Here is a 15,170-nt window from a genome sequence, read left to right on the forward strand (position 1 = left end):
ATGGTTTGTAATCCCAGCAGAACTCCATTAGCCATGATGGCTTAAAATTGGCAACATGGAATAAGTGAAGGCTGAATGAGATGCCAACTGGGGTTTCCCCATAGGGGCCAGTTTCATAAGTCCATATGGGCTTATGTTAAGTTAGTCACCTATTTTTATATATTTTTCTATTATGTCAGACATAAAATGTTATTAAATTAGCTGCATAAAAAAAGAATGAAAACACGGATTATCTCATGCAAACTAGCTAGGCAAACTGCTCTGTCAGATGCTTATATTTATGCATCTGACTGCATAATGGACTTCTTATTAACTAGAATCTAGAGGAAAAAGGATCTGGAAAATAGATAACACTCGATGTAAGATGGAATAAAATCATAAATGCATCTTCACCGTTTAATATTTTGAGTTTCACTGTATCCGAGCTGCTCCTGTAGTAGCCGGGCTCGTCCATTGGGGGCGCGCTGTCAATCAAACTCTAAATCTGTCGAGATGGTCATGGCGGAGGGCACAGCTGTTCTGAGGAGGAATAGACCAGGCACCAAGGCGAAGGTAAAATGAACAGCTTATAACAAGTTGACGCTCTCTTTCAAACTCAGACCTGTTCGTGGAGCACATCCTAATGTACTATTAGCGTAAAAAACAATTTGTTCTTCTGCCAGCGGAAGCCGCAGATATGCTAAAGAGCTAAGCTAACAGTTAGCCTAGAAAACTAATGATCCTTAAAGAAGGGGTTTTAACTGTGTATTTTGTTAAATATTTGTCCGTAATATGATTTGCTTGCTTTTCCAAAAGTACTTGTATATAGAGTGAAATAAGAGACAAGAGGGGCCTGATATTAGAGGTTTTATGATCTAGTTATTTGGCGAACAGCAGTCAGCTAGCAGCCGTCTACAAATACCCGGATGAACATTGCTGAATATGTATTTACATTAAATTATTATGTTTAAAACACAACAAAGTTCATTGACAGTGTCCTGCAGCATTAAGTAGGTACTCCTAGGTAACCCCCTAGGTACTTTTTCTCAATTATTTGTCAAGAAATTGTCATTACGTTTGGGACGATTTACTATAGTTTTACTGTGCATTAAAACTATGATTGCAACATAAGGAATGTGTTAATGTAATCTAACTGCGGGCAAAATTTAAGTCAAGTGAAGGATATTTTGATCATGTATGTATTGTTGACATCAGTTTTTTTAGAATTATTCTAGTGTTGATTTTACTGACTTGTTTACAATCTTGTTTTTGGGTGTTGTAGGACTTCTATAACTGGTCTGATGAGTCTTTTGAAGAAATGGACAGCACCTTGGCTGTGCAACAAGTGAGAGCTTTTACTTCTTTGAAGGTTTTGAGAAGGGTTTAATCACTTTCAATGACCCTGATATTCTTTGTACTGATGACAAAGTCTTAACTCTGATGCTTAGATAGTTTGCTTAACTGAAAGCGACATTCAGCTAGCTTGTTTTCCTTTACATGGTTGTTTACACTGTTTTGTTTGAATAAATCATCATGGATTTTGACTATATCTCTTTGCTGATTAAAAGTATTTTGTCTTTTTGTTGTTTTAATACTAATACATTAAAATAATCAATTAGGATAAACAGGATTTTTAGAAAGCTTTTGAGCTTTAAACCTTTCATGATAGTGTGTTATTATTATTGAGAATATAATAATCAAGAAACTAGGTGGCATGAAATTAGTTGTGTTCAAGAGTTGACATTCTTTTGTGTCTATTTAATAGAAAAAAAATATTTTTTGAAGTTTATCATGAAGTCATTTTAATTATGAGACAATTTAAAAGTTTTTTTTGTTCTATGCAGCATGACAAACGTTTCAGTTGATTATTAACTGAATAGTCAACAGACTTTTAAGCTTTATTAAATGTGGTCAACTAAAAATGACACTTGTCAGAAAAAAAACTTTAAAAAACCCTAAAAAAATTAGAAACATCACTTATATGTACGACGAAAGATCGTTATATGGTTCAGTTGGTTTGTTATTTAAAATTGTGTTTAACTGATAGTCATGTTTTCAATTTTCTTGTCAGTACATTCAGCAGAACATTCGCTCAGATTGTTCCAACATAGAGAAGATTATGGAGCCTCCAGAGGGACAGGATGAGGGGGTGTGGAAATATGAACATCTCAGGTATATTATTAGTCTGAATGTCAACAAGGGTCCTTCATTTGATCCTTCAGTGTAATGATGCATCTCAGTATACTTTTGTGATTCTCTATGTTTTGGAATAATAATAGAACCCACTTTATATCAGGTGTCTTCAGCTACTATGAACCTTGTTATTTGGTACAGTGGTTATGTTCTTCTTCCAATAAAACAAGAAATGGTAGATAACATATTAAATGACTCGAAATACTTTAGTTGCAATATTAAATCTTTATAGTTTGACATTATCTTTAAGACCCACTAGATTTTACTCTTTATTCAGTAAGTAATTCCTAATGCATATTTTGATGATTTATTATTTGAAACAAGCTTTAGCTCTAGCTACATTTAATGAGCTTTTTGTGAATGCAGCCCAGTCACTTTTGAATATATATTTGATGCAGACACCAATATTAGATGTTGTCTTTGATCTAATCTGTCTAAAGTAGTATGTGCATTTTTAATTACTTAAATACATTTTAATATTGTGTTTTTTTGTCTATATAGACAGTTCTGTTTGGAGCTCAATGGCTTGGCAGTTAAACTGCAGGTAATTATCATTCTTGCGTTATGTACCACTGGTATTTCACAAACAAATCAAATCATGATAGAGAGAGCAATTCCATGCAAATGTGAATTTTGCCTTAAAAAATAAAGTTTTCACTTAAATAGCGAAACATTTTCTAAGTTGTTTATGTAGGTATTGTGTTCTACAATTCTACTGAAATATTCAAAAATGTCTGTCAGTGTTTTCAAACTATTAAATTTGATTTACCAAAGTCACACAAGTGGCAATTTTACATGTGTGTAGCATTCATAACAGAGATGTCAAATCATAATGAAGCTTTTGCCTTATAAATGCGAAAAAATTGTTTAATGAAATAAGATCCATCATTTTTGTTTTATAGTGAGCGGACTCGAATCTGTTTAGCATTGTTTATTGTGAGTAGTGCAGTTAAATTCACAGAATTTCTACAAAGTATTTTGTGCACTGCAAACGCAGACTTTTTGGACACATCCATAACGCATGTTTATTTTCTCTCATTTAAAATATAAAAAAAAAGTTTAGAGGTTGATATTTTTCTGATTAAAATCTGCAAATGTCACATCTATAATGCTGGAATTGCTCGATAACAGATTTAGTTGTTTTAATGTTCAAATGTTTTTAACATTTTTATTTAGACAGTGATGTTTGATTATATGATCCTAAATGAATGTAATAAATGTGATACTTTTGCCCCATAGAATGAGTGTCATCCAGACACATGTACCCAGATGACGGCCACTGAGCAGTGGATCTTTCTGTGTGCTGCCCACAAGACTCCCAAAGAGGTCAGTGTCATTTGACTCAAAAGTTTGATTGAAAGTAAAAGCACATTTGTAATGACTTTGTTGTGCTTGGTCAATTTTATTATCTCTATGTAAGTAATGAGATGTAGATAGTCATTTTCAGTACGTTTTTTTATGCACAGAATGAAATTACCAAACAATTGAGTTGTTGTAAAAAGCCGTTGTTGATTATTATTGACCAATTGCTGCACCTTGGAATTTCTTTAAATACTGAACCATAGAAATCTAATGTTGATTTGTTTGTTGGATCACAGTGCCCTGCCATTGATTACACAAGGCACACCCTGGATGGAGCTGCATGTCTTCTCAACAGCAACAAGTATTTTCCCAGCCGGTAAGTTATTGAACATCTAATCTTGTAAAGCAGGGGTGCTCGGTGTTCCTCCTGGAGATTTGTCTACCTGCAGAGTTCAGTGTCAAACCGCTCGAACACTCCCAAAAGTCCCTAATGAATTTTAAAACTTGGTTTAATTTTTTGCTTAAGGATGAGCAACATATAACTAAAATATCTGTGTGCGCGTGTCATTCAACCTCAGCAGTGATGCCCATCATCATATACAGATTAGGCATCAAAAGTTTTTATAATCAGAGCTCATTCTTTTAAACCTTACATTTTTATAAAGGCTTTTATACACAAGTTAAATACACAAGTTTTCAAAGGGCAACTGTTGTTTTAAAATGAAGTACACTTACCTTTTACTGTGGTAAAGTGTTGAACTTGTCACGTGACATCACATCACAATTAGATTGTGAAATACCAGAACATCCGGTTCTTGTGTAATTAGAAGTATGTGGTTTAAACTGATTTTTAACGTTAGCTGATTTTTAAAGTTAATTTACACAGAGCAGAGATTTAGAGCTGTTGATTATGTAACATGTAAATTCATGTATTTAAAATAGAGTTGGCACCACATTTATTGACTTTACTTTCCCCGCCCAATTCTTGTGCATTTAAATGTCTGAAGCCTAAAATAAATAATAAACAAAAATAATGATAATAATAATAAATTATTACATTTATTAAATTATTGCAAAGTGGGAAACACATTTGAATTTAGCAGTTGAACATGCGTTGTACTGAATTATAAAGCACCAAAGATTCTGTAATTGCAACGTTCATCTGCTACTAAAACATCCAGATTTATCTGTATACATGCTTAATTGTTGCTTTTGTAAACTTGTAAAAAAAAATTGTAAACTTGTTGCTCCACCAATTTGTTATAAATTGAACAAAAACGTGCAAAATAAGCTCTACATTGTAGTGTTGTGCTCGCAATATCGATACATCCTCCTGAAATCAATCCATCTTTTATTTCTATAGCGCTTTTACAATGTAGATTGTACATTGTAGATGTGTCAAAGCAGCTTAACATAAAAGTTCTTGTAGATTTAAATTAAAACTGTCAGTCCAGTTTTCAGAGTTAAAGTTCAGTTCTGTTCAGTTCAGGGTGGTTAGTTTTCACTGCTGACACTGAACACTGAAGAGCAAATCTATCATTGCACAGCTCCACAATTTTCAAAATCCTCTTGACAATGTACATATAAATAAACCTGACCTGACTAACTCCAGGAAATGCTTGCATTTAAGCGATGCAGGAAGACGATCTTCATGAGTTATGCTAATATGTAAATCCTTAGCTGTTAGCAGTCTGTAGGGGTTTTTATTGTATAGCTTCTGACCCTCTCATTGCTTTCTGTATAGCGTCAGCATTAAGGAATCATCTGTGGCCAAACTGGGCTCTGTTTGCCGTCGCATCTATAGGATCTTCTCCCATGCGTACTTTCACCATCGCCAGATTTTTGACAAGTATGAGGTAAGGAAGCTGTGTGTGTGTATATGTAAATCATAAGTACATACATTTCAGAGTATTGAATATACTGAGAGTTGGCACTTGAACTTGAGTCTCCCAAAAGTACATGTTGGCAATGACGTTATTGGAGCCAACAGTTTAGACTCATGTTTCCCAGTATGTTATAGAGCAGGGCTGCTCAATCCTGTTCCTGGAGGTCTACCTTCCTGCAAAACACAGCTCTCACCCTGATCAAACACACCTGAACCAATTAATTAGGACCTGAACAGCACTTGGTAATTACAGGCAGGTGTGTTTGAAATGGGTAGCAACTGAAATCTACAGGAAGGTGGATCTCCAGGAACAGGACTGAGCACCCCTGTTATAGAGCAACTATGAGGTTGTGAACTACCTCAGGCAAATTCCTGTGAAGTGTTCGTCTTTAGCCATTATTTTAAAGTTAAGGATGATCTTTCTTCATTGTTCTTATGACAAAGCTGTTGGTGTTTATTGAAACGGGATTTCCGGCAGTGGTCAGTAGGAGGCATCTTGGAGACCATTTTCTAAGGACGACAGTCAAATCCGCATCAGATTTCTGAAGATTATTATCTCTTTCCCACAGAATGAGACCTTTTTGTGTCATCGCTTCACCCGTTTCGTGATGAAGTACAACCTCATGTCTAAGGACAACCTCATTGTGCCCATCCTGGAGGAGGAAGTCCAGAGTGCCACCGCTGGCGAAAGCGATGCCTGAGCTGCGTCTTGTGCATTTGAAGCCTCAAGCATCCAGACAGCAGAGGCCAATAACGTCAGTCGTTACTTTTCCACTCACAAATGTTTTGTTTGATTCGAATTCCATCGTTCAGCTGTAACAATCAATTCCAACATAACATCAACAGCTACTTGTACATATCTCAGCTCATCTCCATTGTAAATCCTGCTTAACCAATAAGAACTTCCTTTCTTTTTCCCCCCTCTCTCGACTATAAGCGAGTCTGGTGATATTCACCCTGTCTTTTCCCTCGTTTTTAAGTTATTACATGGGTGGAGGGCTCTCATCCGGCCCACTTTGTCCTTTTTTTAAAATAAACTAAAATGTATGGTATTTTCATTATGTCAATTGTTAATAAAAGACTTGTACCTAGCCAATGCTTTTGCATTAACATTTTATGACATAGTGACAACACAAAAGGCCATTCGATTTAATATGAGGTCAATACCCGTTTAATAAAATAGTACAAAACACTGTCTGAACATGTACGAATACTAAAGCTGGTAAATAACACTGATCAGATCTGGCAAATTAGAATATAATGATAAATGTGAAGAACTTTATCGCTTAATGACTTTAAACATTTACAGCAGCTTCGTAAGCTAAAAATGTGCTTATGCTAATCTGCCATTCCTCAAGGAGGGATAAACATTGTCAAGGCAACATCAGCCGTATAACACTTACCTCAGGTTAAAATTCTACAGCTTACAAACAAATAAATTGTAAAAATCCAACCGCATTATTCAACCTTACCACTTAATTTGGGGAGAACTATAGTCATTTAAAGAAAGAAAGTACCCTGCTCATTGTCCCCTTGTGAAGTGTCTCTCAATATGCAAACCTTTCCCTTTAAGATAGTGTGTGTGAAGAAATTCCCAGGAGGTTAACAAACAAATTTAGCACCAACTGAGCCAACGGCACAGATCAGATAAACCAAACTACTGTCAAATTCAGTGTTTGCAGGCTAGTTGATGAGGTCCAGCTTGTAGGTTTACAGTACATGCATTTCCCTCAAACACATACAAAGCAGAAAGAATTCCCCTTCGCTTCCCAAGATGACGTTTTGGCACCCAAGGCTTGGAAAGTTCTGCATAAAAGGTAAATATTTTCCAAAACTGCGCACCAAACAAATGTGCGTCCCACAAGGAGTCTGTTTGGACACTCAGTTCCTGAGTTGGTCACGCTGAACCATCGCAGGTGTTTAAACAAACAACTGATTTGTCAGCTGGTTTGAAGTAAAAAAAAGGAACAGGAAAAAGAACAGCAAAAACTGTGAGGAAGGATACTCGCCGTGATAAGGAGGGGGGTAAAGGATTTGCTCATAACAGTGACTTTCAGTGATAATTTTGATTGAAAACAGGAACGATTGCACACGCATTGTGCTTTTCGGTAAAAATAGGGGTTCTCTAGGATACATTATGGCTTGTTAAAAAATAATTTACAAAAAGTTAAAAGTGCTAAGTCTGTCTGTAATATAAGAACGCAAAATCTCTGTTCTGGTGAAAATCGGAGGGCAATGCTCATTGCTTCAGAACTTTAAACGGCAAGTTTTTGAGTTCACATACAGGTGACCTCTGCTGCCCCATCGTCCGGCTCATATCCTCCCTCATCCAGATGGGAGAGAGAGCTGGGAAAGCCTCCTCCAAACACAGGGAAGCCACCGATCCCGCCTGAGCATGGAGATGAGAGCTCAGCGTGCCCCTCGTCCACTCCTCCGCTCACAGAGCGACTGGACACCTCTCTCCGTGTCGAACCCTTCAGCAAAAAAACAAAACAACATGAATGTTAAAAATGACAAAAAAGTCTGACAATAGTGCATGTTACAAGAAGTCACATTCTCCGTTCAAGGGGTAGTTAGAAATGACCTCATCCTTTGTTCTTCCTTATGTAGTTTTAAAACAAACAAAAAAGATATTGCATCCATTAACTTTCATAGTAGGAAAAAAGATTACTATGGAAGTCAATGGGTGCCAGCCACCAGAATCTTTCAGAATATCTTATTTAGGTTCTAAACATGAGAAGGGTGAATAAACAATGGCAAAATGCTCTTAAAGAGATAGCTCACCCCAAAAGTTTTATTCTGCATAAAAAATTCCAACTTTGCTTGTTTGAGGCTAGGGCAGGGAGGGACAAAGTTGATCCTGGAGGACCAGTGTCCTGCATAGTTTTGCTCCAACCCTAATCAAACAAACCTGCTTGTAGTCTTTTTAGTGATCTTGAAGACATTGATTAGCATTTTCAGGTGTGTTTGATTAGTGTTGGAACAAAAGTCTGCAGAGACACCGGCCCTGGAGAATCAAGTTTTCCCATCCCTGGGCTTGGGTAACAAAATCTATTAAATCCTTTGTTACTTGAAATTAACCATTTACAGCAAAATATAAAGGTTTGCTTTACAATTATAATTAGAAATGATGCCTTGACAACCAGTTTTATTTTAATACAATTGATATATTATTACAGATATACTTGGAATAGTTTTTTTTTTACTCAACAGGAAAAGTAAATTCAAACGATTATCCTATTATTTTTCTTCTAGTGTCTCTCAACCACATTCCTGGAGGACCACCTACACTTCAGGTTTTGGATGTCTGCTTTGTCTCTCACACACGTTACAGCTCTTTCGGTCTCAAATAATGAGCTCATGATCTGAATCAGGTGTGTTTGGTTAAGGAGACATTGAAATTGTGGAGAGCTGGTGGTCCTCTAGGAACGTGGTTGAGAAACACTAATCTAAAAGTCTTTTATTTGGCAAGAACCAAAGCATTCATTCATTCATTTTCTTTTTGGCTTAGTCCCTTTATTAACCTGGCGTCGCCACAGTGGAATGAACTGCCAACTTATCTAGCATGTTTTACACAGCGGATGCCCTTCCAGCTGCAACCCATCACTGGGAAACATCACTACACACTCATTCACACACTATGGACAATTTAGCTTACCCAATTCACCTATTCCAAATGTCTTTGGACCGAAACAGGAGCACCCAGGGGAAACCCACGCCACCAAAGAGAGAACATCCACACAGAACTGACCCAGCCGAGGCTTGAACCAGCGACATTCTTGCTGTGAGGCGAATGTGCTACCAACTGCGCCACCATGCAGCCCAGAACAAAAGCAGTTTTTAAATAATAAAAAAATAATAAATTTGAAGGTCAATATTACTAGCTCAACTTGCCTAGTTAACCCAGTTAAATTGCACTTTAAGCTGAATACTAGCATTTTGAAAAATAATGAGTAAAATACACATTGGCTGCGTCCAAAATCACATACTTCCATATTATATAGTACGCCACAATCAGTATGTGAGCCAAGTAGTATGTCCAAATTCATAGAATTTGAAAAACAAGTACCTAGATGACCTACTACTTCCGGCGCATGATGAGGCCTTGTGACAGAATTAATGAATTAAAATGAAGCAACGCAACTGACGTGGGTAGGTCACAAGATCATGACAAACTGGTGGATGTCGTACATTCGTGGGCTAATAATTTTGCCTTCAACCATACATGTAGGAGGCAATATTTTGAAAAGGATTTTAGGTTTTATATATTGTTTTTGCCATTAGTTCAAATTGTAGTAATGTTCCTAATACAACTGATTTAACTAACACTGGGGAACTGATACCTGGCTGTGCTGTGGTACCGGATGACCCTTGACTGGTCTTTGCAGGAAAACCACTTGCTTAGTGGCCAAATTCCCTTCACTGCAGAAACAGAATAAAAAAAAAACACTCAGCTAGCCATATAATAACAGATTGTAAAATAAACTTGATTAAACAGCTGTGAGGATCGCACCTGTCATGGCGAATAATCGGGGTGGGCAAAACACAGGTGAGCAGCCAGCCAAACTCTGCTAACGTGTGCAGCAGAGGCCCATAGTCTGTCTTCACATTTGAATCCTAAAACACAAACCCATTAGCGACATCATCAAAATGAGTTTAACACCATGCTAGATAATGACAGCTTCCACACATTCAATCACACCTCAATAACAGTCCACTGTTCCACTACAATAGTGTCATTGGCAGGTGGCGCTGTGCTTTTCTCTTCATAGACAAACAGACCCTCTAGAGACCTGGGCACTGGCTCTCCTGCCAAAACAACAATATAACATCTAGATTAGGTGATAAGAACTCATAAAGCCACAGCTCATTGCTGGATTTTTGCATAATAGGTGCATGTGTATGACCTAGATATTCATTTAAAGAGACAGTACCCACACACACAGACAAAAAAAAGACAATTACGTTCGTTAATGGGATTCTTTTCTTTGTTGAACATGAATGAGGATATTTTGAAGAATGTTCAAACAGGAGCCATTACTAGTAATGAAGTCAGTAGTTAATCTGTGTCTTTTTGTGTTTAACAGAAGAAAGAAACTCAAAGAGGTTGTTAAAATGGAGAGAGGAAGTAAATATTGGTTGATTGTAATTTTTTTTGGGAGATTATTACTTTAATAAAGGTCTAATCTTTAAAACAAATAGTAGAGTTATTCGTTTGGCATAGTTACTTGGATCTAAAGTGGCTGCTTTTAATCCGCAGGTGATTTTATTCTGAACCTCAGAGCAATGATTTTGTAGGTCTCATTTACTCAGCGCTGGAAGTGTGTCAATGACCTACAAAAGATAATGAAACTGAACTACTTTTATGACAGCAAGACAAATCCATGAGCGCCAACATGTGTGAGCGGACAATGGAAGGTAAAAAACAGATTATAGAGCGAGTCCTGATTTAACAGAATATTTTTGGATCTCAGTACTTAGTGTTTTTGCTATTGAATTGTAATTAATACATCTTTATGTACATGTATGCACTCTAACATGCATGTTGTGTCAAAAACAAAGTGCTTTTTGTATGGAGCTAATAATATGCCAAAACAATCTGAATTTGAATTGTATTCACCTGAATTGTCAATAATTGTATTTTAATACATCTGAATTTTTATATGCTGTAAAAAGGGTTTGAATTTCTTAATTTGAATTTCATAACTTCACACTGAAAACTCAAAAAAAATTATAAGTGTACTTTAATTACCCGGATGATGCACTTATTTAGCTGGTAAAATGAAGTGTGTAATAATGGACACTTCACGCACTCAACGACCACAGGTTTGCTTACGTAGTGGAAGGGGCGAAGCTATCGGACACACATGTTGGATAACTTTATTTATTTTGGATGGTGAAAGCAAAATTCTCCTACGAGAGAGACTACAGCGCCTCCCAATGGTGAATGCGGCAATACTCACGGCAGGTATTATTTGATAATTCGGTCGGTTATTTCACTGATTTTGCATTCGTCAAACGTCATTAAGGAAACGGTTTGAATTTCCTCTTAGTAAAAACCATTAGTGTGCCATTTGGGACGACACTACAAACATATACTATCCTGTTGAGTGTGTAAGTGCATAAGTACATAGTGCATGAGTGCATAGTGTATAGTGTGCCATTTGGGAAGCAGCTATAGACTGCAGATATTGGGTTTGTAAAAATACAGTTTAAAATTTTCAAGATGAAGAAATTCAAAACATCAAATTCAATATTTAAAAATTCAAAACCAGACATTTAGATTGTGAAATTCAGATTCAGCAGAAAAAAGGTCAGGGGTGATCAACAGGGAAGGGTAGACGATTTTGACAGCATATAAAAAAGCAGATGTATTAAATTACAATTGTTAATAATTCTAATTAACACAATTCAAGTTCAGATCGTTTTGGCATATTATAAGCTCCATATTATTGAGCATCAAAACAAGTTTGAGCTTTTTACATGTTTTTCTGTTAAATGGAGGCTGATTCTATGAGAAAAAAGTAAGCACTAATACATTTGTGATTGAATCCATCATGATTTACAGAGGACACTCACTAAAATGACTAACTATAATTTGAAATATCTATTTTTGAATAATTGAAATGTATATAAATATTTATACAACAGTTCTGTCTGGTTCCTGAATCTGATTGGCTGATAGCAGTGTAATATTCTGCAATAACAGCTCTGGTCCAGCCTCTTAACCCTTTACCCTTGTGCATTACTCCGCCCACATACAACAACAAGCAGAGGACACTCTACAGTTCAACAAATATTGCTGTTGTTGGACAACAATGCACTTTTGAAGATTTTTTTGTGGTTGAGAATGTGGTTGTTTAGATTGCAACCATGCAGTTTATTTAGTGCCTATTTTAAAATATTTATATTTTCTGAGAGACAGCAAGTCGGCGGTCATTAGCCTGCCATACTGAGCTGACCAAAGACAGTTGACGTTGTCTATCCACAAGATAGTGACAGGACAGCATAAAAAGCCCTTAGAGGATTAAAACAGCATAATTTCTAACTACAGCTGATCAAATCCTTATTATACTGGTAAGTGATATTCTACATCAATCTCTCTTTTGTAGGTTGTAGTGCTGTATTTATACCATATAATTGTAATATTTTGAGTGCGAGATGGGACTCTTATATCAGGAATGTGTATTGTGTTGGCAGAAAGAAAGAAGAAATGCCCGCATGTGTTTAATATTTTCCTTATCGCAAACACAACAGCAATCTGGTTACACTGCTTTTTCGGGGTTACTTAATGTGATATCCCAAAAGCAACAGAGAAATAATGTAGATTGTAATACTGTAAGGAGATATCTCTGTAGACTGATGGGAATTCATGTCACGTTCAGCCCAATAATTTTAAAATAGAGAATCGTTCAAATATTAGCTCTAAAGTGAGGTTGGTGAATTAGTAACGGCTTGTGCTGTTTTGACATCAGCTACAGATGTAAATGAGTGGCGGAAGAAAGTATTTCCTTATACAAAAGGGGTTTTAGACTCAGTGTTTCATTTTCATTTTTATATACACGATTGTGCCGTCGAACTGTTATATGTAAGGAATATCACACTCGTAGCAGTGAAATATAGCTGTATATGATCACTGGTGGGACACTAAGGCACGAGGCCACCAACCAGTGCTGATTTACAGCCATATTGCACTGCTACGAGTGTGATATTACTTATTTATCATCACTAATTTTTTTATTATTGTTATATTCTTAAGTACAATACAGGTCAGAATAAGCATATAAATTGTTTTGGAAACAATTTAGTATGCAATTACCCTTGTAAATTTAAATAAGATGCAGACGCCAAAATGAGACTTAACATATTTGACTCATACACATACACACAAGAGATTTACGCATGTACATAAATGATATACATATGACACAAAGAGAAAGGGGGAGCGAGAGCTACTTTGTAAGCCGTTTCTCAAGTTCAATATTCACTAGCTCCAGATGTCTTTAGCGCGCACACACGCACACTTGATTTAGATCCTATTAGTCTGGTGCGAAACAGGAAGCACGGTCGTGAGGTTAGGGACGTGAGCTCTAAATTTAGTTCTAGTGGGAGACAGGAGAAAGAAAACATGGCTTTGGTTAAAGATAGAGAGATGCTGGGGCTTTAAAAGGAAGAAGATGAAAAGTGCAACTTCTGAGAATGGAAATGACTTATCCTCTTGAGCAATCATTTTAATCTCTTGGGAAGAGCTAAAGAAAATACACAAAAACGACAAACAACCATGCTCAAATGACAAACAAATAAAGAAATCAAAATTATATACGGTAGTCAACATTCAAAATGAATTAAAAATGTTTTTCTAAATTGCCCTATGGGTGCTGTTCAACAACTTTGATGAATGGTGATGATCCACTTCAAATGGTGACTACTGTATGTGTGCATGAAGTACCTTTAGGGGTATCCCAGTATACAAAGGAATCAACCAATGACCAGCCCTTGCGGTAATAAGCTGCGGTCAGTTCCAGCCAATCTGCTTCCAGAGCACTTACAACTTGACCTTTCCTGGAAACGCGCATGGACAGGGCACCCTGGTGGTAACAGCAGGCCAACGAGTCCAGCGGGGCACAACCCGGAGCCCAAGAGTGGAACAGCACCAACAATCTCAGATCTGAAAACAATCGTCATATATTTATCTATCACCAATGTAGAGCTGAATAATAATAAAACATGTAATAACATTAAGTCAGGCAATAGAAAATGAGAAGCTTGCAGTGTTATATAGAGTAGCTCCTCCCCTTTTCTTAAAGTAGCCAATAGCTTTTTTGTTTATCTCTCAGCTACACAAAGCAGCATATGGCAGCCAGAGTCTAATAGTAATGCTGACTCTTTCTAGGCGTTGTTAAATATAGCAATCTATGTTGATTTCAAATGGGTAGGATACATTTTAAACCCGACAATGACTACAAAAATGTCCACAAGAGGGAGCTATGGAGATCAAATAAGAATTGATGGCAGGTTTAATTTTTCTTCATTAACAAATAAAGAGATAGTTCACAAAAAAAAAAGAAAATTAACCCATAATTTAATCAAGCCTCAACACATCACCTGAGAATCAGACTTTTTTTTTTGTCTCACTCAGAGTAGTTTTAAATATATGTCATATACAACAGTTACACATAATGTGCCTTCAGAAAAACATCTTGAAAATGCTGATGATAAGCATCTATTCATAGTGTAGGGACGGGATGCTTTCAGATGCTACAAACAAAGCAGCTGATTGGAAAGAAAATGTGATGAGATGCTGAAGTACAGTATGTCATCAAAATTGTTGAAAGTGTAAGGCTGCGTCCGAAGTTGCCCACTACTTGTGTAGGTAATACATTTGAATTTACTATACAACCGCTAGAAAAGTATGTTCTATATAGTATCAATGTGACTATTATGAATGGAATTGACCCTTCGCTAAGCCACAACCGAAAACTGCCACACACCAATCGTGGCTTAGCAACCGCAGCTACGCGCAGAAGGCCTGTCAAGCTTTCGAGCGAGGAAAACAATCCAAAGCGTTGTGCATATGGATTGTGCAAATCTGATACCCGGTATCCTAAAAGTTTGGACAGGATGGTGAAATTTTTTCTCTTTTTAAAATCTAAATCCCAAGGGGAGAAATCCCAGCATGGAACAAGCTGTGTGAGGGGCGCTAAAGGAGCGTAGTTAAGTTGGTTTTGTTTTTGATATTCCTGACAAAGTCATAGATGGCAAGAACTCACACACCTCTTACCCTAAAAAGATCTAAACTATTTTTTCTACA

General features: G+C 36.7%; 2 protein-coding genes across 3 annotated transcripts in view; one reads left to right on the top strand and one right to left on the bottom strand.

Moving 5' to 3' along the window:
- Window positions 1-463: 463 nt before the first annotated feature.
- Window positions 464-6,450, top strand: mob4 (MOB family member 4, phocein). 2 transcript variants are annotated; one of them, NM_001003439.1, is made up of 8 exons: window positions 464-552; window positions 1,262-1,324; window positions 2,051-2,151; window positions 2,674-2,716; window positions 3,412-3,498; window positions 3,771-3,850; window positions 5,219-5,330; window positions 5,929-6,450. In NM_001003439.1, exons 1-8 carry the CDS (start codon window positions 493-495, stop codon window positions 6,058-6,060), a joined length of 678 nt encoding a protein of 225 aa, NP_001003439.1. In that variant the 5' UTR covers window positions 464-492; the 3' UTR covers window positions 6,061-6,450. The 2 variants fall into 2 exon arrangements, 1 of the variants encoding a protein (NP_001003439.1); XR_012384926.1 differs by having other exon boundaries at window positions 481-552; window positions 5,219-5,495; window positions 5,668-6,450.
- Window positions 6,451-6,512: 62 nt separating this feature from the next.
- rftn2 (raftlin family member 2) overlaps window positions 6,513-15,170 on the bottom strand; it is a 30,743-nt gene continuing 22,085 nt past the window's right edge. Inside the window, 5 exon segments of the mRNA NM_213420.1 lie at window positions 6,513-7,833; window positions 9,703-9,781; window positions 9,873-9,976; window positions 10,062-10,168; window positions 13,809-14,027. Coding sequence (NP_998585.1) covers window positions 7,636-7,833; window positions 9,703-9,781; window positions 9,873-9,976; window positions 10,062-10,168; window positions 13,809-14,027 — 707 coding nt within the window. The 3' untranslated portion in view covers window positions 6,513-7,635.

This window comes from Danio rerio, chromosome 9, assembly GCF_049306965.1.
Source record: "Danio rerio strain Tuebingen ecotype United States chromosome 9, GRCz12tu, whole genome shotgun sequence".
In the NCBI taxonomy this organism is placed as follows: Eukaryota; Metazoa; Chordata; class Actinopteri; order Cypriniformes; family Danionidae; genus Danio; species Danio rerio.

Bases quoted from the DNA above. Each gene is read 5' to 3' on its own strand.
- mob4 (NM_001003439.1), top strand. From the start codon at position 493: ATGGTCATGGCGGAGGGCACAGCTGTTCTGAGGAGGAATAGACCAGGC. The intron at 553-1,261 runs GTAAAATGAACA...TGGGTGTTGTAG, and splicing joins GACCAGGCACCAAGGCGAAG to GACTTCTATAACTGGTCTGA. The intron at 1,325-2,050 runs GTGAGAGCTTTT...TTTTCTTGTCAG, and splicing joins GCACCTTGGCTGTGCAACAA to TACATTCAGCAGAACATTCG.